This window comes from Geotrypetes seraphini, chromosome 9, assembly GCF_902459505.1.
Source record: "Geotrypetes seraphini chromosome 9, aGeoSer1.1, whole genome shotgun sequence".
Classification (NCBI taxonomy): domain Eukaryota; kingdom Metazoa; phylum Chordata; class Amphibia; order Gymnophiona; family Dermophiidae; genus Geotrypetes; species Geotrypetes seraphini.
The window spans coordinates 119,554,150-119,581,050 of NC_047092.1; the positions used below are offsets into that span (position 1 = coordinate 119,554,150).

A 26,901-nucleotide genomic window follows, 5' to 3' on the forward strand; every position below is an offset into this window, starting at 1 on the left:
GTGTTGAATGTTATGCAGTTCTTCAAAAAAGGTTTGAGGGGAGATCCTGGAAACTACAGAACAGTGAGTCTGACCTCGGTACCAGGAAAGATGGTAAAGGTGCTGATAAAGGACCGCATCATTGATCACCTTGACAGACACAGTCTGATGAGGAGCAGCCAGCAGGTTTTCAGCAAAGGCAGATCTTGTTTGACGAACTTGATGCACTTTTTCGAGGGAGTAAACAGGCAGATAGACAAAGGCAATCCGGTTGACATTGTATATCTGGATTTTCAGAAGGCATTCGACAAGGGTCCACATGAATGACTACTTCAGAAAATTGCAAGCCATGGAATTGAGGGTGAAATATTCACGTGTATTAAAAACTGGCTGGAGCATAGGAAACAGAGAGTGCGGGTAAATGGACAATACTCGGACGGGAAGAGCGTCACCAGTGGGAGCCGCTGGGCTCGGTGGTTGAACCCGTGCTCTTCAACATCTTTATAAAAGATCTGGACATTGGTATGATAAATGAGATGATTAAATTTGCAAACGATACGAAGTTATTCAGAGTAGTGAAGACACAGGGGGATTGCAAAGATCTGCAACGTAACATAATGAAGCTCGAGAAATGGGCATCGACATGGCAAATGAGGTTCAACATGGATAAGTGTAAAGTGATGCATGTCAGTAACAAAAATCTCATGTATGAATACAGGATGTCCGGGGCGGTACTTGGAGAGACCTCCCAGGAAAGAGACTTGGGAGTTCTGATCAACAAGTCAATGAAGCTGTCTGTGTAATGTGCGGCGGCAGTGAAAAGGGCGAACAGAATGCTAGGAATGATAAAGAAGGGGCTCATGAACAGATTGGAGAAGGTTATCACCTGGAGTACTGTGTCCAACATTGGTCGCCATACATGAAGAAGGACATGGTACTACTCGAAAGAGTCCAGAGAAGAGCGACTAAAATGGTTAAGGGGGCTGGAGGAGTTGCTGTACAGTGAGAGATTGGAGAAATTGGGCCTCTTCTCCCTTGATAAGAGAAGACTAAGAGGGGACATGATCGAAACATTCAAAATACTGAAGGGAATAGACTTGGCAGATAAAGACAGATTGTTCACTCTCTCCAAGGTAGGGAGACCGAGAGGGCACTCTCTGAGGGATAGATTCCATACAAATGTAAGGAAATTCTTCTTCACCCAGAGAGTGGTAGAAAACTGGAACACTCTTCCGGAGTCTGTTATAGGGGAAAACACCCTCCAGGGATTCAAGACAAAGTTGGACAAGTTCCTATTAAACTTGAACGTATGCAGGTGAGGCTGTACTCATCTAGAGCACTGGTCTTTGACCTGAGGGCTGCCATGTGAGCGAACTGCTGGGCAAGATGGACCACTGGTCTGACCCAGGAGCGGCAATTCTTATGTTCTTATATTTTTAGTCTATTCTAGTTATGAGTAGTGTAAGCATGAAGGAATGAAACGTATCATGGTTGAAGTATGATCAAATCAAATGTAACTGATGTAGAACCAAGAAACCTGTTTTCAATAATGAAGAGATTTGAGGTGTGAATGAAAGTTGAGATCACAATTATATCTAAGTGTCGAAAGCTATCTATAGGAAGAATATTTGTACTGAACATTGAAAGGGGGATAGATGGGCATTGATGATATCTAGTAAATCAATAAGTGATTGATTTCTCTCTATTGAGTACTAAAAGATGGTCAGTCAGCCATTGGGCAATTGAATTAAGACACCTCTGTAATGGAGCTAAATCTAGATGAATTGGTTTAGTGTGATACTGTAATAAGACATCATCTGCATTGGTGTGAAAGGAGATGCTTGAGGTCGGCAAGCAGACAGGAGAATTGTTTCAGAAGTAGGAGTGAAAACTTTGAAAGACCTGCCTGACAAAAAGAGTGGAACCATTTTAATACTGTATCTGAAAGCCCTAGTGATTGTAGTCTGGTAAGTAAAAGTCGAATATAGCTGATATATCCAGAGATATTGCCATAGAAATGTTACCTATATCCAGATTGGCACTCAGAAATGATGTAATGACTTTCAGTACTACAATGTTGTCTAAATTCTGACTAAAAATTGTTGAAGTTACAAGTACGAGGGGGTGCTGAAAAGTTCTCAGTCCATCCAAGTCCATGACAATGATCTGAAACAATGTTAAAACATAAAATTTTGTTTCTGCAAATTAGCATTTAATGAAATAAAATAACACTCTTTTCAGCTACAGTGGCAAAATTGTGCTCAGAATTTAGGAAGCTGGTTGGTTGGACTGAGAACATTTAAGCACCCCCTTATACACAATTTTCTCTGCAATCTTTGAGACAAAATATCATTTGAAACTGGACAATAATGCAAAAAAATAAAATAAAAAAATGGTTGGGTCAAGAGTGACTCTTTTCAATATTGGTCTGACAACAGCTGTTTTCCATGAGACAGAACAGAGCCTGTCCTCAAGCTTTGGTTGATCATAGACAGTAGGAAAGGGAACAATTCTAAATTACTCAACTTGAGCCAGGGTGAAGGTATAGGATCTAAGATACAAGATTTAGGTCTCATAGAGGAAAGAACCTTATTTATGGGTCCTTTTACTAAAGCCGACAGTGTGGGCTGGCATGGTAAATACTCTGACACCCATAGGAATTGACTGGTTGTCAGAGCATTTGCCATGCGACACTCAGCTGTATGGCTTTATAAAAGGAGGTAGGGGTGTTTAATGAATTAATTGTTTGCAAAATAAATTTATCCCAGATGGACATGACCAGGGAAGGAGTTGAAACTTACCTTGAAACAAGATGGAAATAAGGAAATTGGTGATGATTATAGCAGTGAGGATCTCAAAACTGCAATCTTCTTATCAAAAAATCTGTGAGGCAAATAGCAGAGGGCATGGAAGAAACACTTTTGGTATCAGTACCTCCAGTCACTGCATGGAATGTAGAAGAGAGTTTTCTAGTGGGATTATTAGCTTTCAAGATTCTATTAGAAAAATAGTGTTATTTAGCTATTTTCATATGATAGTTAATATCACGGCATTGATTCTTACAAAGTTTAAGAGTGTTTGAAGAGTGGGATCTTTTCCAAGTACGTTCTACCTGATAGACTTGACATTTAAGTAGGCACAAATCTGTGTGATACCAGGGTTGTTTAAATTTGGTAGAATAAGTTGTAGATGATCATTGAGTCAAAGTATCGCAGGTAATTTTTTAATGTAGTGTTCCAAGAATCTGCTTGGTCATGAAGAGAAAGATTCTTTGATGTACAAATCAACTAAATAAGGAAACTTAAAGAAATGTCCAATAGATATAAATAACAAATGATGAGGACAAACTATAATAAGTGGATTTCTTACTAGACCTCAAACACCCAAGGTACTACTTGTAATTCTATTTGTGCCCATGCTGGGGTGGTGTTTTCATCACTGGTCTTAGCAAATAGCATGTGCAATAAATCTTTTTGTAAATTTTCAACAGGTTCTATATAAATTATATAAAGTGCATAATTGAATAAGGGAGGGGATATTATTTTATAATATGAGGACCAATTGTAAGATTTCAAATGTATTTGAAAGTTAAATTGATAAATGTAATTATTGTACTTGTTTTAAGATTTGAAATGAATAAAGATTTTTTTTTTTAAAAGTGCTCTATAGTGGTGTAAAGGAAAGGCACTTATCTTTGCGCTTTTCCTTTACAGCACTATAGAGCACTTTTACAGCACTCTATGCACTTTATAATTTATATAGAGCCTGTTGAAAATTTACAAAAATATTTATTGCACATGCTATTTGCTAAGACCAATGATGAAAACACCACCCCAGCAAGGACACAAATAGAATTACAAGTAGTGCCTTGGGTGTTTGAGGTCTAGTAAGAAATCCACTTATTATAGTTTTGTCCTCATCATTTGTCATGAAGAGAAAGAGCCATGAAATCAGTTGAGAAGGAAGATGCTATGGATGGAAGGTTGGTAGTATCTACATGAATAATACGCTATATTCAGCTTGGCTCCTAAGATCCAGGTTGAACTGGATGAAAAAGACATCAGATAGTGATTTGACCAACACATGGCGGTATAGGTAAAAGTAGCTGATATAGTAGAAAGAACCAGATCTAAAATATGAGCTGCTTGATGAGTAGAAGAAGTGGCGCACTGGAACAGATTCATTTCAGAGAGAAGCGAGAAAAAAAGTGACCTGGGTATGAGATGGAATGCTAACATGGGTGTTAAAGTCCCCTAAAATTAACAGGTCCTGATAGCGAAGAAAGAGGTTGATAAGAGATTGATGATATAAGTTCTGTTGATCAATAGCTAGAGAAGGGTGCAATAAAACACAGAGAGATATAGCCAGGCATTTGTTTTGATTCTTATAGTCAACACCTTTGGATGGGATACAATGACTAATACTTCGGTTACTTGGAGGGAGTACCATAGATGACTGTGATGCCACCCACATTCAGAGGTTTCTTCGTACATTTACAAAAACGATAAATGGGACTATTGAGTATCAGCAGATGTGGGATATGGGAGATCCATACATTCTAATTCTAATTGTGTAATACAAAAGTAATTTTCTTATGTCCCTTTTCTTTTCATTAGCTTCTAGCACAGTCAGAATTGTCTCATCTAGTATTGATTTATTTTCTCATATTCTTTAGTTGCTAGCTTTGCATACATTTTGATATTACATAGTGGATCGGCATATCGGGGAGATTTCGGAGGCTTTCACAAAGGAAGGTTGTGGATAAGACAGATATAAGTCCATTTTAGCAGAAGATTTTTGTATAGAATTGATATTTTTCTATAAGAGATCGGACTGCAGAAAAATGGCATATAAAATACCAACATAAACAAAAGATCTCTAAAATAAATCAGATTAAGATAAGTTCAGACTTTAATTATGCTATTTATACATATATACATTTTTACATTGTTAATTATGCTGTGAATACATATATGCATATACAGTATATAAAAGTTTTATAAACATTTATTAAAATTTGGCTTGGAAATGTTTCATGCACTGATTTCACTGAACAAGGAGATTTTTAGGATCAATGAAAGAAATCATTAATCTGTAAGTCTCAGACATCTAAAAATTAAAGAGTGGCTGAGAAGAATTCTGAAATCCTTTTCTAATTTAAACACTATCAATTATGTTTTATCAGCTCTGCTGATTTATATTAGAGATCTTTTGTTTGTTTTGGTATTTTATATCTTTTCAGATCTCTTGCCATCCTATGTCTGTTGTAGTTATCTACATTTAAGAAGGATGGGATATAGCCAGAAGTAAGAGGAGTCACAACAGCTATATTAAATTCTCTGAGTAGTGGTACTCATCAGTTCTGATTATAGGAATAGTAGAAAGGAATTTCAGGGTAAGAGAATTCAGCTGCATCCTCGTGAAGGCCCCTCTGCTGGTTTAAAGACAGTAATATACCAGAAGACTTTCAGCTGATGCTGGGCAGCATGCTTTCTGCCAAATGCCAGCACTCAACCTGAATATTCAGTGCCGGGCTGTTTCCAGGGAAGGGCATTGAATGTCCAGGGTTTGTTTGGGGATGGCTCTAACTTAACCAGCTAAGTGAATATTCAGCACTGCCTGGTTAAGTTAATAATGAGGAAAATATGGGACTACTATTTATGCAGTCCAATTTGCCCACTAAACTTAGTTGATCAGCGCTGAATACTCACAGCTAGCTGGCTAAATTGCTAGCCGCTAACTGCAAATATTCAGTGGAGATAATGAACTCTCTCGCGTTGAATATTAATGGTTAGCTGGCTCTCGTAACTGACTAGAAGCCATTCCTGACCAGTTAAATAATGCTGAATATTGGGGGGGGGGGGGGGAAGTAAATAAGAAACCTTCCTTCTTTCCCACTCTGTTTCCTGATCCATTATCACTTTATGACGTGCAACTCAGCCATTCCTCTCCTATTGCACAATGATTTACAACAAAGGGATAATACTCAAGGCTATTTGTTTATGCCTTAAAAATAAACATGATTACTTTGTCTGTCTTTTCATGTTCTCTTGTAGCTAACACTGTTCCAGAAGGCATCAAATGTGTGTATTTATTTAATCTTTTATTGGTATACTCTGCTTCACTGCTTCTGAAGGATAATCCTCAATGAGGGAACATACATACAGCATGGGGAACCTCTGTCTGTCATCCCCATCCCTTCCCCTGATTCTAAGGTCTCATTCCTGTCAACTTATTAAGTGAAGAATGTAATGAATGTTTAGAGTTATTTCCTCCCTCATGTGTCAAGTTACAAAATGTCGACTCTCTCCCTCTCTGTCTCTTCATGACACAGTACTACTATTGCCTAATCTTCCATTGTATGAATTCAGTCTTTAACTTGAGAGGCAACAGTGATGGTAAAAAATTATACATTTCAGAGTATGAAGCAGCTTGATTAAGCAGTTATTTGTATTCAAGCCCATTATTTGGAATAAGCTTCCATTGGAGTTGAAAGAAGAGACTACCGTATTTTCGCGGATATAACGCGCACCATTGTAAAACGCGCACAGGGGTATAGCGCGCAGAAATCACGATGATATGTACAAAAACTTTTCTATACCGCGCTCAGGCATATAACGCGCATGCTGCCCGACTCTCCTCTGGCCACCCCGACTCTCCTTTCGCCCTCCCCGACTCTCATCTGGTTGCCCCGACTCACCCTGACTTTCGGTGCACTGCCCCGACTCTCCTCTGGTTGCCCCGACTCACCCTGACTTTCGGTGCACTGCCCCGACTCTCCTCTGGTTGCCCCGACTCACCGTTCACCCGCCCTGACTTTCGGTGCACCGCCCCGCCTCTCCGTGCCTGTCCCCCTTGAAGTCCTGTCCCCCCTTGAAGGTCTGCCTGTCCCCCCTTGAAGGTCTGCCTGTCCCCCCTTGAAGTCCTGTCCCCCTTGAAGGTCTGCCTGTCCCCCTTGAAGATCTGCCTGTCCCCCCTTGAAGTCCTGTCCCCATCCTGAAAGCCTGATGCCCCCCCTCGACGTCCGATTCTTCTCCCCCCTCGGCAGGACCACTCGCACCCCCACCCCGAAGGACCGCCGACTCCCCGACAATATTGGGCCAGGAGGGAGCCCAAATCCTCCTGGCCACGGCGACCCCCTAACCCCACCCCGCACTACATTACGGGCAGGAGGGATCCCAGGCCCTCCTGCCCTCGACGCAAACCCCCTCCCCCCAACGACCGCCCCCCCCCAAGAACCTCCGCCCGTCCCCCAGCCGACCCGCGACCCCCCTGGCCGACCCCCACGACACCCCCACCCGCCTTCCCCGTACTTTGTGTAGTTGGGCCAGAAGGGAGCCCAAACCCTCCTGGCCACGGCGACCCCCTAACCCCACCCCGCACTACATTACGGGCAGGAGGGATCCCAGGCCCTCCTGCCCTCGACGCAAACCCCCCTCCCTCCAACGACCGCCCCCCCCCCAAGAACCTCCGACCGACCCGCGACCCCCCTGGCCGACCCCCCCATCCCCCTTCCCCGTACCTTTGGAAGTTGGCCGGACAGACGGGAGCCAAACCCGCCTGTCCGGCAGGCAGCCAACGAAGGAATGAGGCCGGATTGGCCCATCCGTCCTAAAGCTCCGCCTACTGGTGGGGCCTAAGGCGCGTGGGCCAATCAGAATAGGCCCTGGAGCCTTAGGTCCCACCTGGGGGCGCGGCCTGAGACACATGGTCGGGTTTGGCCCATGTGCCTCAGGCCGCGCCCCCAGGTGGGACCTAAGGCTCCAGGGCCTATTCTGATTGGCCCACGCGCCTTAGGCCCCACCAGTAGGCGGAGCTTTAGGACGGATGGGCCAATCCGGCCTCATTCCTTCGTTGGCTGCCTGCCGGACAGGCGGGTTTGGCTCCCGTCTGTCCGGCCAACTTCCAAAGGTACGGGGAAGGGGGGTGGGGGGTCGGCCAGGGGGGTCGCGGGTCGGTCGGAGGTTCTTGGGGGGGGACGGTCGTTGGAGGGAGGGGGGTTTGCGTCGAGGGCAGGAGGGCCTGGGATCCCTCCTGCCCGTAATGTAGTGCGGGGTGGGGTTAGGGGGTCGCCGTGGCCAGGAGGGTTTGGGCTCCCTTCTGGCCCAACTACACAAAGTACGGGGAAGGCGGGTGGGGGTGTCGTGGGGGTCGGCCAGGGGGGTCGCGGGTCGGCTGAGGGACGGGCGGAGGTTCTTGGGGGGGGCGGTCGTTGGGGGGAGGGGGTTTGCGTCGAGGGCAGGAGGGCCTGGGATCCCTCCTGCCCGTAATGTAGTGCGGGGTGGGGTTAGGGGGTCGCCGTGGCCAGGAGGGTTTGGGCTCCCTCCTGGCCCGATATTGTTGGGGAGTCGGCGGTCCTTCGGGGTGAGGGTGCGAGTGGTCCTGCCGGGGGGGGGATGTATCGGACGTCGGGGAGTCGGCCGGGCAAGAGGGCTTGGGCTCCCTCTTGCTCCGATCGTGGATGCGGGTGCGGGTGGGAGCGCGTGCGAGCGGTCGTTCGGGGTGGGGGTGCGAGCGGTCCTGCTGGGGGGGTGAATCGGGCGTCGGGCGGGGTGGGAACTATGTTTAAAAACTTTTGTATACCGCGCTCAGGCATATAACGCGCGAGGGGTATGCGCGGTACGTAAAATCACGTATAACGCGCGCGTTATATCCGCGAAAATACGGTAATTACATTTTATTAAGAAAGCAGGATCTTGCTCTTTCTACAATTTACTGATCACAACCCCAGACTACAAAACCTTCAGAAAAGAAATAAAAACCCTGCTATTCAAGAAATCCTTAAAGACAAACTAACACAGCAAGAATCATCTCAATCTCCACTTGCAACCCGCTCCACTCCATAATACCACAGAAAATGTCCAGATAACATCTTATGTATTCCTAAATGTCCAAATAACTCCATATGTAATCTGCCTTGAACTGCAAGGTAATGGCGGAATAGAAATCACTAATGTAATGTAATGATTACTTAGATGTTCAAATTATTCTTACTGTATTATATTTATTTTATGATTACATGATATTGTATCGAATCTGCTCTGAAATTTTACAATTGTGGCATAACAAATTAATAAATCAAATCAAGCAATGTAAAACCTCCCTCTTCCATGTATTTTATCCCTCAAAGTGCTATCAGCCCATCTTAGTTTTAACCTTAAGATTCCTTACAATCACTGTTCCTTCTTAGCTGAGTGGGAGTCCTCCACCTACAATCCTGCCAGGGGGGTGCTATTTCACTATCACATTTCCAATAGTGAGGGACAGGCAAGTTCTGTGGGTCTCCAGGGAACCTGCCTGACCCTAGATATTGAAAATACAATATTGAAGCACCACCCCCTACTGGCAGCAATGCAGTTGGAGGTCACCCACTCAGCTTGGAGGGAACAGTGCCTACAATTCCAGCTTTGGGATTCATAAAGCTCTAGCTTATTCTGATCTGTGGTAGCTGCTGCTAATCCATTCCTAAATCCCCACAAAGTACTGTATCTGGACATCAGCATGACATGCACTAACCTTGCTACATTAGCACTAAACCCTCAAATAAATCTGCTAATATAGTTTAAGCCTGATAAATAATATATTTCCATATCCCATATAGTAGTTATTATCATTAGCACTGACTCAAAGTGCCCTTTGGAATCTTGGGCAAGATTTTCAGTTACATCAAATGGTGCTTAAGTACTTATACATATGTGCTTATGTACTTTACAATATTCAATATTAGATAACAGATTGAAATTAAAAAGGTATCGCTTATGGTCATAGCTTACAATTTCCCCATATTACCTGGAAATAAGGAACACTTTACCTTAGGCAACTTGTCATTCTTCACTTTGGGGTGTCCTATTTGTCTTGTTCAACATTTCCAGACACTTTCCCCATGCTGTAACTATGTTTGCAATTGCTGCTTCTGCTGTTGCTGCTGCTTTAGCTAATCATTAATTCTGGCATCGATGAAGCCCCTAACTAACTACGTTATGATTTCTGTATCTGTGTATAATTATAGTGAACAGTACAGGTTATAATAGTTATTAGCATTGACACTGCTGTTGCTGTTCGTATCCATTTAGGGATATTGAACTGGTAGTGATACTAATATTGTGCCGTAGTTACTGACTGACAAAGCATTCGCTTGCATGGTAGAAGCTACTTTATTCAATGCTTCTTTTTTTTTTTTTCAGTGCTCTATCAAATCCAGTCAGAATCCATTTTTGTTTAGTTTAGTTACTAGGATGTGCTTTCATCTGAAATGACACTGAAAATGTCAACAATAGTTCTTATACTCTTTCAGTTTTCCCCAAGTATATATAATAATTACTTCATATATTATAATGAAACTTCACTAAACCTCAATGACACCACAGGGCTCAAAATCTTTCATTGCCCTAAGCTTTATGGGATGGATTCTGTATAGGATGCCCGGTCTCAGCAACTGCCTAAGCAGCTTTTGAGAATCGCACACAGGCATCCTATCTAGAATCGTGTCTGTCCGTCAACGCCCATGTCACAGGTGCCAGTTAGAGAATCGCGTTACTACTGATCTGATCACGGCAAGGGAATCTCCCTGACATGATCAGTTTAGAAGCCGCAGCAGGGAACCTGTCCGTCCCCCCTCACAAAGACAACCAGCAGGTGGGATGCCCACTCCTTTCTGCCAGAAACCTACCCACCCCAGACATTCCCTGTCAGGAGGTATGCCCAGTCCCTCCTGCCAGAATCACCCTCCCCCCCTACACACACACACACACATTGTCCTAAGATAATTGGTAGGAGGGATGCCCAGTCCTGTCTGCCAGAACCTCCCCCCCACCAGAAGGCATGCTCCCATCTCACCCCAAGCCCACCTGGACCCTACCAGTACCTATTTTTGTTGGCCAGCCAGAGGAATGCTTACTCCCTCCAGCCGCAAGCCCACCTCCACAGAATGGCAGGCCTTCCCCTTCCCAGTGCAATGTGGGATTCACTGGGTTGGGGCCCAAGGTCCTGATTGGCCCAGGCACTTAAGGCCCCTCTCATAGGAGGGGCCTTAGGTGCCTGGGCCAACCGGAATCTTAGGCCTTTCTCCCAGTGCATTCTGGGATGCACTGGGAATGGCCTAAGACTCCGATTGGCCAGATCCCATATGCTACTCCCATGAAAGATTTTGAGCCCTAAGTAGTATCGCTGAGGTTCAGTGAAGTTTCATTATTATATATGAGGTGGTTATTGTATAAAAATGGAGAAAACTGAAAGTGTTTGAATATTTATCCCCTTGAGTGAAGTTATTGGCCTGGGAAATTTCTTAACGATATTTCTTCTGTGATTTCATATCACTGGCAAACAAAAACAACCTGAAAAAAATAATGAAAGTTCATATTTTTTCACATGCCATCAAAAGTGAACAGCTTTCTGAAAAATGCCATCAAAAGTGAACAGCTTTCTGAAAAAGTGTGCAATATTTGCAGCGTGTATGCTCTTTCAGAAGAGTATGCATTTTTTCCGAACAGCTCACCATGCTAGCTGGCCACCAATATTCAGTGGCTCTTAACTGTGTAAGGATATTAAATATCACCGCTAACAGCCATCTCCTAATTGCTAGGAATTCCAAGCAAGGGAGTCAATGAAAGAAGAAAACTACTGAGGAAATACAAAAGATATAAAATAAGGAAAATAAATTACAATTTTGAGAACTGTCAGACAAAAATGAAAAGTGCCCCAATTTAATGTATAACAGTGGATAAGGATATATTATTGTCAGCTGTAGTGTGGGTTACAGAGAGTGGGTGGATTAAAGCAAGGCCAATGGTGAAAGGGAGGAGAAGATAAGTCATGCAAAATGGTCTGGCAAAGTATGAAAATGACATACCAGTCATGAATGCATAGAAACAAATAAAGAGATTCAGTCATTCTGATGGAATTATGGAGAAAATAAACTAGCATTGATATGCCTGGAAAGCAAATAAATTAAATGTGTACCAATGTTGAGTAGATGTAAGACAAGAAGGACTTACACAAAAAGAATGGGTTAGAAGAAAATAAATATATGTATATAGAATATTGCTGGTTCCTAGTGCTATGCAAACACTCCACGGCTACTAATCTATATGTGTCATAAATTCATATTTTCTTTGTTCTGTAATCTCTTATGTTCTCCTCACTACATTTTGTAGTCATAGTCCCAACTGCATATCTATTTTCTCTACATTTTCTCTTCCTTCCTTCTTTGTCTTTTTGCTTTTCCTACTTCCCCATCTTTTCTGTCTCTGTCTGTCTCCTTTTCGTTCCCTCCTCCCTGTAGACATGTCCGACCTTGACAACAATAATGGTAATCGTAGGGTGGCATCCCTGAATCAAAGACATGACAATCTCTCCACAGTGGCCAATGCTATGACTGGAATTAGTCCATCGTCTTCATTATCAGCCTTATCTAGCCGGGCTGCCTCCATTTCAAGTCTCCATGAGCGTATCATGTTTGCTCCAGGCAGTGAAGAAGCCATTGAGAGGTTAAAGGTAAGAACCCATAAAATTAGCTTCTTTCCTTCCCCTACCCTATTCCCACCACCTCTTACAACAAAATCTTTTTTCTCTGAGGGCAAGTAATTGATGTAATGTTGTCATTCACCAGCACTAACAAAGGCCATGTTACCAGAGCTTTAATGAAAATTCTGAATTCTTCTTATCTTGAGTGGCAATTCCTCTATTCATGTACTCAAAACAGTGTGTTGTAGTTTGTTGTTCTCTGCAGAAAGTAAAGGATACTCTTTTCTGCTGACAGCATTCTAACTACAGTTTTCCCTTGGTGTGATTTAGTGAGGAATACTCTTTTCTATATGTTAAAGGGCAATATGTCTCCTCTTCACAGTGAAACAGCTAAATTCAGTAATCAACCACCTCAGATTTTGAAAAGTATGTTTAAATTCCATATAATGAGCCACTAGTGTAGTAGGAAGGATTTGAGTATATGGAAGGGCATTTTTTTTTTTTTAAACATCTAAATCCAACTTGGATGTTTCCAGCTGAACATCCAAAGTTGAAGGAAGAAAAATGGCCATTTTGGAATGGCAAACTGCTGGATGTCCAAATATAATTTTTTTTTTTTTTTTAATCAGTTACTTAAGATGCCTTGGCCACCAGAACTTCTAACTTTATACCCCATTTTCAATCAGAAAAACATCCAGGTTGGAACGTACTAATCTTGACCATTTGGACATGGGTGGGTCCAGCATAGTAATGGACTGGCCACATAGACATCCCAACAGAGAAACGGGACACCTTAGAGGTCACTGCTGTGAACTTCATATAAAGGGTGCCAGCTGTATATTTCACCATAACCCCCTTATAATTTATGGTGAGCCCTTCAACCCCACTCCTCCCTTCTGTGCCAAAGCTACTATACCCTCCTGTGCCAAACCTATTATGTACCATTCCAATAGCACTCGTGGTAGGGTTTGGGTTGGCTCACACATTCTACCATAAATGTAGTCATTAGAGTGGCTTATGGGCATGGGTCTTCTTCTCTATGGTTCACTAGCCCACCCACCAGGCTACTTAAGATACCTGTGTGCAGCTCTACTAGGCTTTGCTATGCAGGTGCTGATGTTCTGAAGACAGGTATGTATGTTTGTATTCCAATCTTTGTGGATGTGAGGGGGTCAGTGAGCACTGGGGGAGTGTAGGGGTGTCTTACATTGATGCGTGCAGTGGTCATATGATCAGTTTGGGCACCTTTGTGGCACTTAGACCCTTCTAAAACAGGTCTTGTTCCAAACGTCCAGGATGTCTTACAAAAGTTTGATTATCGCTGCAAGATGTCCATGTCTAACCAACCTATGATGACTGCCCAAAGCCTGTCCATAAAATGCCTCTACCATGCCCATCTCATGCTCTGGGCGCACAAAGGATGGAACACTTCACTAGACGTACAGAAAGATGGTTTTGATTATCGGCACTTGGATGTCCTGGCGATTAGGATATCCAAGTGCTGATTTAGGATGCTTTTTGGACGTCTGTTTTTTGACTATGAGCCTGTCTCCTTTTACTCATGTTTGGCTAGTCTAATCTTAACTTGTTGAGTGGTCTGCCCAGTATAAATTTTGCAATAAGGACACATTTCATAAATGGCAAAAAATGGACAGCAAATTGTTGGCTCAATACAGGCTATATTGGTGATTTTATGATTTATTTTGTCCTCTTTATTTTTTGGATTTTGTGAATTGTTGATCTTTTAAAATATGCCTATGGACTCTTTTTACTAAACTGCGGAAGTGCTTCTTACCATGAGCCAGTGAGGTAAATGCTCCAACGCTCATTCTATTCCTATGAGCATTGGAGTATTTACCTCCAAGTTTCCAAGTTTATTTAAGCTTGATATACCTGTACTGCACATCAAATGTCTGAGCGGTTTACATTACATTACATTACATTAGTGATTTCTATTCCGCCTGTGCCTTGCGGTTCTAGGCGGATTACAATTTAGAAGATATCTGGGCATTTCCAGTAGAATTGCATAACAGGAAGTGAGTATATTACAGGTTACAGTAGAGAATAATAACACATTCAAGTTACAGAAGATGGTTACATAACATTGAAGGAAGAAGTTTTCTAGTTACAGATGATGATTGCTTATTTAGGTTTCTTAATATATGACATAACGTTGAAGGAATAAGTTTTCTAGTTACAGATGGTGATTGCTTATTTAGGTTTCTTAATATATGTTGGTGATATAGTTTGAAGAGATGATTAGTTTGAAGATTTGACTAGGTGTTACTATAGGGGTGGTAATCCCGAGGGAATAACCATGAGTTAATAGGTGGTGGTTAGAGTGATGGGAAGTATTTTTTGAATAGAATTATTAAAATAAAAAGTGAAAACAAAGGCCCCTACAGATGAGAACATAACATAAGAATAGCCTAACTGGGTCAGACCAATGGTCCATCATGCCCAGTAGCCCATTCTCATGGTAGCCAATCCAGGTCACTAGTACCTAGTCAAAACCCAAGGAGTAGCAACATTCCATGCTACCGATCCAGGGCAAGCAGACACTTTCCCCATGTCTTAATAACAGACTATGGACTTTTCTTCCAGGAATTTGTCCAAACCTTTCTTAAAATCAGCAATGCTATCTGCTTTTACCATAATTTCTGGCTACTTCATTTTTAAGCTTAGATCTTTCCTTCCAAACAGAGACCTTGCTAGATGTCAAATAAAGCACAAGGTAACTTCACACGGACTTAGCTGTGCAGGAAATGTGAATCTCCTCATATACCCACCAAAACGCAGCAGTCAGGCTGATCTTCAGCTTGAAGAAGTCCGATCACATAACCCCTTCCTACCAACTCCTGCACTGGCTGCCAATGGAGGCACGCACGAAGTTCAAGCTGGGATGTCTCTGCTTCAAGGTATTATATGGTCTAGCCCCTAAATACATAACAGACCTCTTCTCATTCCCATCCAACAGACATGAGAGAAGTACACACCTGAAGTTCGTCTCCCCACCGGCTAGAGGATGCAAATATAAGAGATACCACCAACAACTTCTATCATATCAAGCAGCCTTATGGGGCAAAGACTTAGAAAAACTAATTACTCACACAAACGACTATGGAGAATTTAGGAAACACCTAAAAACGTACCTGTACTCGAAACACCTAGGTAATGAACCAGGACAATAGCCCCTTTGCAATATCATCCCCAAAACTGAATTTGTAAACCGTTAACCCCAATCACAAACTATGAATAGCCCAATCAATTTATGGAATTTTTCTAATTCTTTGTAAGCCGCATGGCACTTCTAGGCCCTGTAGCATACGAACTGTTGTTATTATCATTAAGGTTCCCATTATTAGATGTACACTGCTATACCCTGTAATTCGCTGTATGTACAGTTTCTCTTTATTGTAAACCGCCTAGAAGTCGCAAGATTGTTGGCGGTATATAAGAATAAAGTTATTATTATTATTATTATATAGTGCAAAAATGTGCAAAGGTCTGTTTTTTCTTTCTTTCGATCACTACATAGCCTAATGCCACACAAGCAGCGCTGTTACAAACATATTCTGAAGGTCAATGCTAAGGTTAACAAAGTTTCCTTCCTTGGACCAGAAGGAGATACTGACAAACCACTAGAAGAGATCCCAAAACAATTACCCAGGAACAACGCCCAAAGACCTAGGGCAGGACTAACCAATAGGCCAAGTAGACACGTGCCAAGGGCCCGAAATGTTCAGGGGGGGCCGATGAAGGAGGGCATCAACATTGTTTTTTCCAAACAGCGATGGGCCCCTCCAGCATCGATCGGCAACGCGGACCCCACCCCGATTGGCAACACGGCTCCCCCATCAACGAAAAGTAAGACAAGCAAGCAACACGGGTAAGAAAGGCAACGGGAACTGTAATTGTGCAAGCGGTGCTGCTTGCCCAAAGCTTCCCTCTGACGCAGCTTCCTGTTTCCGCCTGGTCGCATAGTGGGGTGGGGCGGGACAGGGGGCCCAGAGTACTTGTATGCCTAGGGGCCCTCGACGAATTAATCCTGCCCTGCAAAGACCCACTCAGTGTGTGAACCAGTTGAGTGGAGTGGACTAACTGGGGGGTGGAAATGGCCCGGAGTTTGCTTAGCAGAATTTCCAAGACCACCTTTTCCTCTCAACACATTGACACGCTGCCGCCACCACCACCACCACTAGGAACACCTCACCGGGTAGGCCAGCAATGCTTATAAACTTTATAATTATGTCAAATCAAAATCTATATTGTAGGCTATTCCAGACTGGACTCTAGCATACTTATTTCAAATTCAACACCAGTCAAACAATCCTCATAAGAAATAACATAAATTCTTAACAATCCTCAGAGGATTTAGAATGTCCCATAGGTTCTAATGATAATAATCACCGGACCTGGTGATTATTATCATTAGAACCTATGGGACATTCTAAACCCTCTGAGGATCGTTAAGAATTTATGTTATTTCTTATGAGGATTGTATGACTGATGTTGAATTTGATATAAACTTTATAAAACACATTATTATATTTTCTTATAAAGCACATATTTTAACTGAACTCTCTGACATCCTCAGCCTTTCCATTCACAAAAATAGAAGGAAGAAAAGTTCCCATTTCCTGCTGTCTCATGTCCCCGGCCTATACAATATTTTTCTTCTGCAGACCTTCAAAAGTCTGACCAAATCCTCGTTCCACTTGCATTATAAAGTACTGAGGATGCCATCTCTCCCCAATCCCAGGTCCTAAAGTCTAAGACAGTAGCGCAAACCAGTGCTGCCCAATTCAGGAAAATAAATTTCAATTCGATTCAGCCTATTGAATTGGTTTTTCGATTCAATTTTCCTGCCCAATTGGGTGTTTTTTTCAAACATCCTGGTGGGTTTATTTTATAGCTTTTTCACTCCCCTTTGGCTTCTCCTAACCACACTAGCGCTGTGGTGTAAATAAAATAAAGAAACAAAAAGGACTTTTCCTCTCTCTGTTAAATCCTAGCTCACGTTTGCGGTCTATCACCAGCTCTGGCAGGATACACATTTCAAATCTGACATATTGTAATCACAAAACAGAAAATAAAATTAGTTTTTCTACCTTTTGTTGTCTGGTCAATATTCAAATCTTGTTAGTCCAAGGCTCTGGTTGTCTTCTGATAACTTGCTTGCCAGGATCTCCTTTTTTCTTTCTGCATGCTAACCATCCATCTGCCTTCTCTGTCCTCCCCTTCCATTTCCCTTCCCTTCCCTTCCCTTCCCAGGAGTTCTGGCATCTTTCCTTTTTCGTCTCCCTCCACAGATCCACCTTTTCTTAACTACCCTTTCATCCAGCATCTCTCCCACCACCCCAGGGTCCACCATCTTTCCCTTTCTTTTCCCAACTACCCTCCTATCCAGTATCTCTATCCCCCCCCCACACCATCCCTTGTGTCCAACTTCTCTCCCTTTCTGTTCATTCCCTCCCTAAAATCCATGGTCCATCATCTCTCTCCCTCTCCTTCTCCTCTATTTTCAAACCCATTATTTCTTCCCACCCAAAGTCCGGCATATGCACATCTCTTTGAACTCCCCCTTCCCTCCGTGTACTTCTACACCAGGGCCCCCCTCCCCTGAAGGCCTGTCCCCCCCCTCCCCTGAAGGCCTGTCCCCTCCTTAAAGGTTTGCATCCCACCCCTAAAGGCCTATGCCCCCCTTGGCCTGCCCCCCCCTTGGCCTGCCCCCCCAATGGCCTGTCCCCCTTGAAGGCCTTCCCCCCTTGAAGGCCTACCTGTCTGTCCCCCTTGAAAGCCTGACCCCCCTTGAAGGACTGCATGCCTGTCCCCCTTGAAGGCCTGTCTCCCCCTTGAAGGCCTGCCTGCCTGTCCCCCTTGAAGGCCTGTCCCCCCCTTGAAGGCCTGCCTGCCTGTCCCCCTTGAAGGCCTGTCCCCCCCTTGAAGGCCTGTCCCTCCCTTGAAGGCATGTTCCCCCTGAAGGCCTGTCTCCCCCCTGAAGGCCTGCTTGCCCATCCCACCCTGAAGGCCTGCTGCCACCCCCCCCCAAGGACTGCTTGCCCCCCCAAAGGACTGTTCATCCCCCTGGCTTCCCTGCACCATTTACCTAGAGAAGCAGCCTGCAGCAAGATCGCGATGCCAGCGATCTTTGCGCTGCTTCGGCACTGTTTCAGAGGAGGGGCGGGACCGCGGCAGAGGAAACAGCGCCCAAGCAGCGCAAAGATCGCTGGTATTGCGATCTTGCTGCAGGCTGCTTCTCTAGGAAATGCTGCGGGGAGGCCGGGGGGGGGGGGGGAATCCGGACGCCAGACGCCAGACGGGAGACCCGGATGTTGGGGTGGGGTGAACCTCCCCTCACCTGCGACCGATCAGGCAAGCTGCATCACATGACCCCACTTTATTTGGTTTTAATCGGCACAGTAATTGACTACAAAACTGATTAAAAGCTTGTTAAAAAAAAGTAAGCACTGGAATCACATCTAAGCATGGCACCTAACAGCACCTAAGGTCAAATAGACATGGTTAGGTTTGGAGATGACTTTAGGCGCCGTTAGCTGTGATTCTCCATCAAACTTAGGTACTAGTAATGTAAGCCATTAAAACCCTGGCCTCATAATCAGTGCCACAATTCCGTTAACAGCGCCTAAGCTTGATTGACATGCGGACAGCACTGTGTATGTAGCCATTCCATATGCAGACGCTGTTTACAGAATTTGGCCCTGAGTGTCTTAATACTGACATCAAGCTTCATATGTTGAGAATCAATCTTTGTGCCTAGTGCCCTAAACTGAAGCTGAATAGTCTTGGAAAAGGAGGCTGTATCAGATTCTTGTTGATGATTGGCCCTGAGTGATTATGATAGTCATAGGGATTCTCTTTCAGATCAGAGGAGCTTGGTTTTGAAGAGGAATTTATAACTCTCTCAGATCTCTATTAACCAGAAGACCTTTTTTTCGAAGTTTGTATGGATAATGAAAAAGTCCATTCTAACTGAGTTACCTGGATGTTGAAAGTGAAGTAAAACATCACTATGATATCTCTGATTCGAAATGTCAAGTAGTTCTGGCATTTAGGAGAGAATCCATTACAAGGTTTTGTTGTTAAAAATGGATAGAGATTGCTAACTGGTGTGAGGTCAAGGTTCTAGATTCAACTGTCTCATGGCGAAGAATGTACATCTCCAGCATGTACAAAATGCAGCAATCAGTCTTCTAAAAAGCCTCCACTTCAACGACTCTTTCTCCCAGGTCTACTGCAGCTCACTGTCTGCCCTTAGCCGTACATTGTGTCTTCAAGGGCCTTGTGCTCATATCCTTGCATGACATGGCACTGAACTACGAGATGACCAAGCTCCCTCCGTACGTGCCAAACAGGTCCCTCTGCTCCCAGGATGAAATACACCTCAAAACGTCCCCTGGTCGTACCCTTCAACTGCAAACCACCAAATGACTTTCCTACTCCCACTTCATACCAAGCCCCCACAGATCAGATTTCTTGAAGGACTCTTCAACTGAACGAAAGCAATAAAACATACCTCTTCATCTAATTCCCCTGCCAAGAAAAAAGGATTACAAAGAAATGTACATTGGTACTTGATCCCGGTATCAAAAAATCTTGCACTGTAACTATGAGAAATTTAACCTGTAAACTGTATATTATGTATATTGGTAATAGATCCCTAGTATGTGTCAAGTTAGAATAAAAACTTGTATCGTAAAATTTGTACTGAATCTATGGCAAATTGTACTACTACTACTATTAATTAATTATTTCTATTGTGTTATCAGACGCACACAGTGCTGTACAGAGTCACAAAGAGTAAGAAAATATCACCCTGCTCGAAAGAGCTTACAATCTTTTTTTATATTCTTTATTGATTTTCCAACTATCAACAGTGCAATAAATAAGTAGATGTACATATAATAATTCAAGAAATGCACATTCATCTTACAGAAATACATAAGCAATCATTTTGACCCCTCCCGCCCACCCAAATGACTAATCAAGAAAAACATAAATACATAGATTCCTTCAATAACCTTTCCCAAGTTAAATTAATGGTATATCCCCACCCCCTCCCACCCACCCCTGGACGTACATATTCAAAGGGCTAAAATTAAAATCAATAGTCACTCCTTACAGAATTTTGTCAACGGCTCCTAGACATCCCGCATTTATTAGACTTGATTGACAGATTTGGAAAATTTTCTGGATACAAAATAAATTGGAGTAAATCAGAGGTTCTTCCGCTAAATGTACACTGTATAAAAGGATTATTTGACTCATTTCCTTTTCTTTGGAAAGAAGAGGGTATAAAATATTTAGGTATTTTGGTTCAAAAAGCGCTGGAAGATACGTTGAGAGTAAATGAAAAATCCTTATTGCTAAAGGTCTCAGAAATGTGTGAGCACTGGAATCCATTACTTCTGTCTTGATGCGGGAGAGTCCAAACGGTTAAAATGATGATTTTGCCTGTGGTTTACTACCAAATGGGTATGTTGCCAGTTTATTTTCAAGGGTCTTTTTATAAGAAATTGAATAGTATTCTCCCCAAATTTATTTGACTGGGTAAAGCTGCTCGAATTGCTTTAGTATCTTTACAAAAAACAATTGTGGTGGGTGGGGTAAATTTTCTCAATTTTTATAGGTATCATCAGGCCTATATACTGCGTCAGGGTATGTATTGGTTCCTCCCCGAGCTCATGGAAAATCTTCCGGACTGGTTAAGATTGGAATGGCAACTCCTGTCTCCATTAAAATTGTCCAGCGCTCCCCTCCGTAGAATTACAAATTGTTAAACATACTCTCATGTATTTCAAATGTAACAAAATGTGGCCTCAGGTACATTTGAAATACACGAGAGTATGTTTAACAATTTGTAATACTACGGAGGGAAACGCTGGATATTTTGGAAGTTGGGTAAAACATTGGAGAGTTGTGTTATATGATTCCCAACCATAAATGAAATAGATTTAAATAGTGCCATCTTTAGTGTGAATGTCCATTGAAATTGTGTCACATTTTAAGTATCAAGTTACCTAGGATGTATAAGGACAATATAATTTTATTAGACACGTGGCAGACATTAAAATTTATTAATAATTTAATCTCTATTCCGATTCATAAATCCACGTGTCAGTCCCTGAACTCCAAGATTCAAATTGGCGAGTCTAAGATCCTCTGGAAGCACTGGTTGCAGGCGGGCATAAGCAGTGGCGTACCAAGGGGGGGGGGGGGCCAGGTCCAGGTGCTAGTCTGCAGAAAATTCCTGCCAGTCCATGCATGGCCGGCAAGATCGGATTGGGGCCATTGGCAGTGTCTGGGCTGTAACGGCGATGAGCGGCATCGGCGCCCCCCCCCCCATGACGGCACTCAGCGGCATCGGCGCCCCCTGCAATGACACTCAGTGGCATCGGCGTTCCCCCCCGTGACAGCATTCAATTTTGGCAACAGGCCTCCTTCTCCTCCCGGCATCAACAGAATTTCAGATCGGCCACGCGATGCTCAGCCCAAAACTCCTACCAGGCCAACTCCCTCCAACGTAACTTACTTCTTCTGGAGCAAAGCCTGCAGACGAGTCATCGCGGGACCTTCCAGCATGTGGCTGCTGACTCTGCTCCAGAGCTAGTACGTCAGAGTGGGGTGGACTGGCAGCCGGCAGCTACAGTCATCGTGAGAAAGGAGCAGGACTGCTGGAATGAAAAACTGGTGCAGGAAGAGAAAGGGGGCAGGGTGGTATGGAAGGGTGGTGCTGATGGAATTGATGTACAGTGAAAGGGGAGAGAGACATAAGGGGGAAGGATACTGGATGGAATTGGATTGGAGGGAAAGAAAGGGGGCAGATGGTGATTGAAGAGGGGTGGATGGAGAAAGAAAGGGCAGACATTGGATGGTAGTGTGGCGGGTAGATGGGGAGCCTATGTTGGATGGAAGTGCGGATGGAAGAGATAAGGAAGCAAATGCAGGAAGGAAATGGCAGGAGAGAAAGAGGGAAGCAGAGGATGGAAGTAGACAAGGAGAGCAGAAGGTACTAGATGGAAGGGGTAGAGAAAGAGGGCACATGATGGAAAGAGAGGCAGAGGCAGAGAGAACAAAAGGGGGAAAAAAGCAGATAAGAGCAGGCGCAACCACAGCAGACCCAGAAGGCATCCGCAGCAGACCGGCAAGCAGACAGCAATGGAAGCAGCAGACGGAAGCAAGATGTTGAGCTACCCAGTTTTCTGCATCATCTGCCATATGTATGATTACCTCCCCTCTGGGAGGCGGTCTTACGTATGCGCCCGATGCGGAGAACTGGAGAGCCTGAAGAGACAAGTCAGACTCCTGGAGGGCAGAATATTGGAACTGGAGGGAATATTGGAACTTCAATCAGGGGAGGAGGGAGACAGAGATGCAGAGAATGTCCAGACAGAGGAAGCAGAGAACAAGACAGAAGACACCATCGAGGAAGAAGTCCGAGAGCTGGAGAAGTTCATAGAGGAGGCATACAGGGAGGCAACAGTGGAACTACCAAAAGACACCTACAGAGAGTGTGGACCACCCGACAGACAACCACCAGGAAGAAATGGGTGATACAGTAGCAAGAACGAAGGATACGGACCTGCGGCAGGAGAGATGGGCATACACCAGGGACACGGACCTGAGGCTGGAGAATCAGGAGAAGATAGAGAGGACAGCAATCGTCGTGGGCAACTCCATCATCAGACAAGTTGACAGCCACATAGCGGGAGGAAGACTTGATCGGCTGGTGACCTGCCTACCGGGAGCCAAGGTAGAAGACATAGTGAGCCGCATCGACAGGATCCTCAACAGTGTGGAAGAAGAAGATATGGTGGTGGTGATCCATGTGGGGACAAATAACGTGAGCAATAGGAACTACAACAGGGAAGTACTGAAGGACCAGTTCCGGATGCTAGGAAGGAAGCTGAAGACCAGAACGCAGAGGATAGCATTCTTGGAGAGCCTGCTGGTACCCAGAGCAGATGAGAAGAGGCAGATGGAGCTGCAAGCAGTCAACGCGTGGATGCGGCGCTGGTGTGAGGAAGAAGGATTCCACTTCGTGCGCAATTGGACAACGTTCTGGGGGAAGAGCAAGCTCTACAGGAAGGATGGACTCCTCCTCAGCAGAGACGGAACGAGGCTACTTGCAAGCAACATCAAGAGAGAAGTGGACAAGTTTTTAAACTAGGAAGAAGGGGAAAGCCAACAGTCGACAGAGAGAGAGAGTCGATGGTTCAGGAACCGGTATACCCAGAGGATACCATGCAAGGGATAGAGGGAAAGACTCACCGGATTACAGGCAAGAGAGAGCGAAAAGGACACAAGAGGAAAGGAAATGCAAGAAAGGAAAAAGCTGCAAACTCAAGTGTATGTACACAAACGCAAGGAGCCTTACAAATAAGATGGGTGAATTAGAAGCCATAGCACAAAAAGATAATGTTGACATCATAGGCATCACGTAAACATGGTGGACTGAGGAAAACGTCTGGGACACTGTGCTACCGGGATACAAACTATACGGCAGAGACAGAGTGGTTCAAAAAGGTGGGGGCGTTGCCATATACGTCAAAGAGTAAATTGAATCTGCTGGAGAGAACACGCCACAACTGATGGATAAGTTAGAGTCTCTAAGGGTCAAAATTCCAGGAACAAATGGCCTGGAAATGAAGATCGGCATCTACTACCGACCCCCAGGGCAGTCCAAAGAAATTGATGGAGAAATGACAGACGAAATTAAACGCAACTGCAAGGGAGGCAACACAGTTATCATGGGTGACTTCAACTATCCGGGAATAGACTGGAACCTAGGCATCTCCGGCTGCATTAGAGAGACCAAGTTCTTGGATGCTGTAGGCGATTGCTTCCTGGAACAACTTGTCAAGAAAAATACTAGAGGAAATGCAATTCTGGACTTAATTCTAAATGGCCTGCAAGGACCAGCACAAGATGTAGAAGTAGAAGGGACGCTGGGAAGCAGTGATCACAATATGATCCACTTTGATCTGGACGCAGGGGAGAAACATCGGTCCAAAATGACAGCCATGACACTGAACTTCCGAAAAGGGAATTACGAAGGGATGAGACTCATGGTAGGGAAGAAGATTAAGAAGAGGATAAGCACTGTAAAAACGCTAGAGCAAGCTTGGTCCCTTTTTAAGGACACAGTCACCGAGGCGCAAAATATATATATACCGCGTATCAACAAGGGATCCAAGAGGAAAAAGAACAAAGAACCGGCGTGGCTCACTGTAGAGGTGAAGGAAGCGATCAGAGACAAGAAAACTTCATTTAAGGAATGGAAAAGGTCAAAAACGGATGAAAACTGGAACAAGCACAAACAACATCAACGCAGGTGCCATAAGGCGGTAAAAGGGGCCAAAAGAGACTATGAGGAAAAAATAGCCAAGGAGGCGAAGAACTTCAAGCCGTTCTTTTGATATATTAAGGGGAAACGACCCGCAAAGGAAGTGATGGGACCGTTGGATGACCATGGAATAAAGGGAGCACTAAAGGAGGACAAAGCAATCGCTGACAAACTGAACACATTTTTTGCATCTGTATTTACCGAAGAAGATGTACACAGCATACCGGAACCCATCAGGCTATATGCTAGAAACGAAGATGGAAAGCTGACAGGATTGACGGTCAGTCTAGAGGAGGTATGTAGGCAGACTGATAGGCTTAAGAGCAATAAATCCCTGGGACCGGATGGCATCCATCCGAGGGTTATCAAGGAATTGAAAGGGACCATAGCTGAACTGCTTCAACTAATAGCCAATCTGTCGATCAAATCGGGAAAGATTTCGGAAGACTGGAAGGTAGCGAATGTTACACCTATCTTCAAGAAAGGTTTGAGGGGAGATCCGGGGAACTACAGACCGGTGAGTCTGACCTCTGTACCGGGAAAGATGGTAGAGTCACTGATAAAGGACAGCATCATTGATCACCTTGATGGAAACGGGCTGATGAGGACCAGTCAGCACGGTTTTAGCAAAGGCAGATCGTGTTTGATGAACTTGCTGCACTTCTTTGAGGGAGTAAACAGACAGATAGACAAGGGCAATCCAGTCGACATTGTATATCTGGATTTTCAGAAGGCATTCGACAAGGTTCCGCATGAACGACTAGTTCGGAAAATTGCAAGCCATGGAATTGAGGGTGAAATACTCACGTGGATTAAAAACTGGCTGGAGCATAGGAAACAGAGTGGGGGTAAATGGACAATACTCGGACTGGAAGAGCGTCACCAGTGGGTGCCGCAGGGCTCGGTGCTTGGACCCGTGCTCTTTAACATCTTTATAAATGATCTGGACATAGGTACAACGAGCGGGTGATTAAATTTGCGGATGATACAAAGTTTTTCAGAGTAGTAAAGACGCAGGGGGATTGCGAAGATCTGCAACGTGACATAATCAAGCTCGAGGAATGGGCATCGACATGGCAAATGAGGTTCAATGTGGATAAGTGTAAAGTGATGCATGTCGGTAAAAAAAATCTCATGCACGAATACAGGATGTCTGGGACGGTACTTGGAGAGACCTCCCAGGAAAGGGACTTGGGAGTTCTGATCGACAAGTCGATGAAGCCGTCCACACAATGTGCGGCGGCAGCAAAAAGGGCAAACAGAATGCTAGGAATGATAAAGAAGGGGATCATGAACAAATCAGAGAAGGTTATCATGCCTCTGTACCGGGCCATGGTACACCCTCACCTGGAGTACTGCGTCCAGCACTGGTCGCCGTACCTGAAGAAGGACACAGTACTACTCGAAAGGGTCCAGAGAAGAGCGACTAAGATGGTTAAGAGGCTAGAGAAGCTGCCGTACAGCGAAAGATTAGAGAAACTGGGCCTCTTCTCTTTCAAACAGAGGAGATTGAGAGGGGACATGATCGAAACATTCCAGGTGCTGAAGGGGATAGACTTAGTAGATAAGGACAGGTTGTTCACCCTCTCCAAGGTAGGGAGAATAAGAGGGCACTCTCTAAAGTTGAAAGGGGATAGATTCCGTACAAACGTAAGGAAGTTCTTCTTTACCCAGAGAGTGGTAGTAAGCTGGAACGGCCTTCCAGAAGCTGTTATAGGGGAAAACACCCTCCAAGGATTCAAGTCAAAGTTAGGCAAGTTTCTGTTGAACAAGAACGTGCGCTGGTAGGGCTAGTCTCAGTTAGGGTGCTGGTCATAGACCAGAGGGCCGCCTCGTGAGCGGACTGCTGGGCATGATGGACCACTGGTCTGATTCAGCAGTGACAATTCTTATGTTCTTATGCCCAGCTTCTTGATGGTTCAAATTAACCTTTGTCTATGTATTTCTATTTTATCCCCCCTTTTACAAAACTGTGGAGCGTTTTTTAGCACCAGCCGTGGTGGTAGCAGCTCTGATACTCAGAATTTTATGAGCGTCAGAGCTTTTACCACTGTGGCTAAAACCCATACTACAGTTTTATAAAAGGGGGAGGG

The 26,901-nt window shown here is 44.2% G+C and overlaps 1 protein-coding gene across 3 annotated transcripts in view; it reads left to right on the plus strand.

Annotated features, from left to right (window-relative positions):
- Window positions 1-26,901, plus strand: part of KIF1A (kinesin family member 1A) — a 627,076-nt gene that overhangs the window by 222,170 nt on the left and 378,005 nt on the right. For 2 of the 3 annotated variants that reach the window (XM_033958697.1, XM_033958695.1), the window contains exons 14-15: window positions 6,036-6,062; window positions 12,338-12,471. In XM_033958697.1, coding sequence (XP_033814588.1) covers window positions 6,036-6,062; window positions 12,338-12,471 — 161 coding nt within the window. The remainder of the gene's footprint in view (window positions 1-6,035; window positions 6,063-12,337; window positions 12,472-26,901) is intronic. The other variant, XM_033958696.1, reaches the window with a different exon arrangement.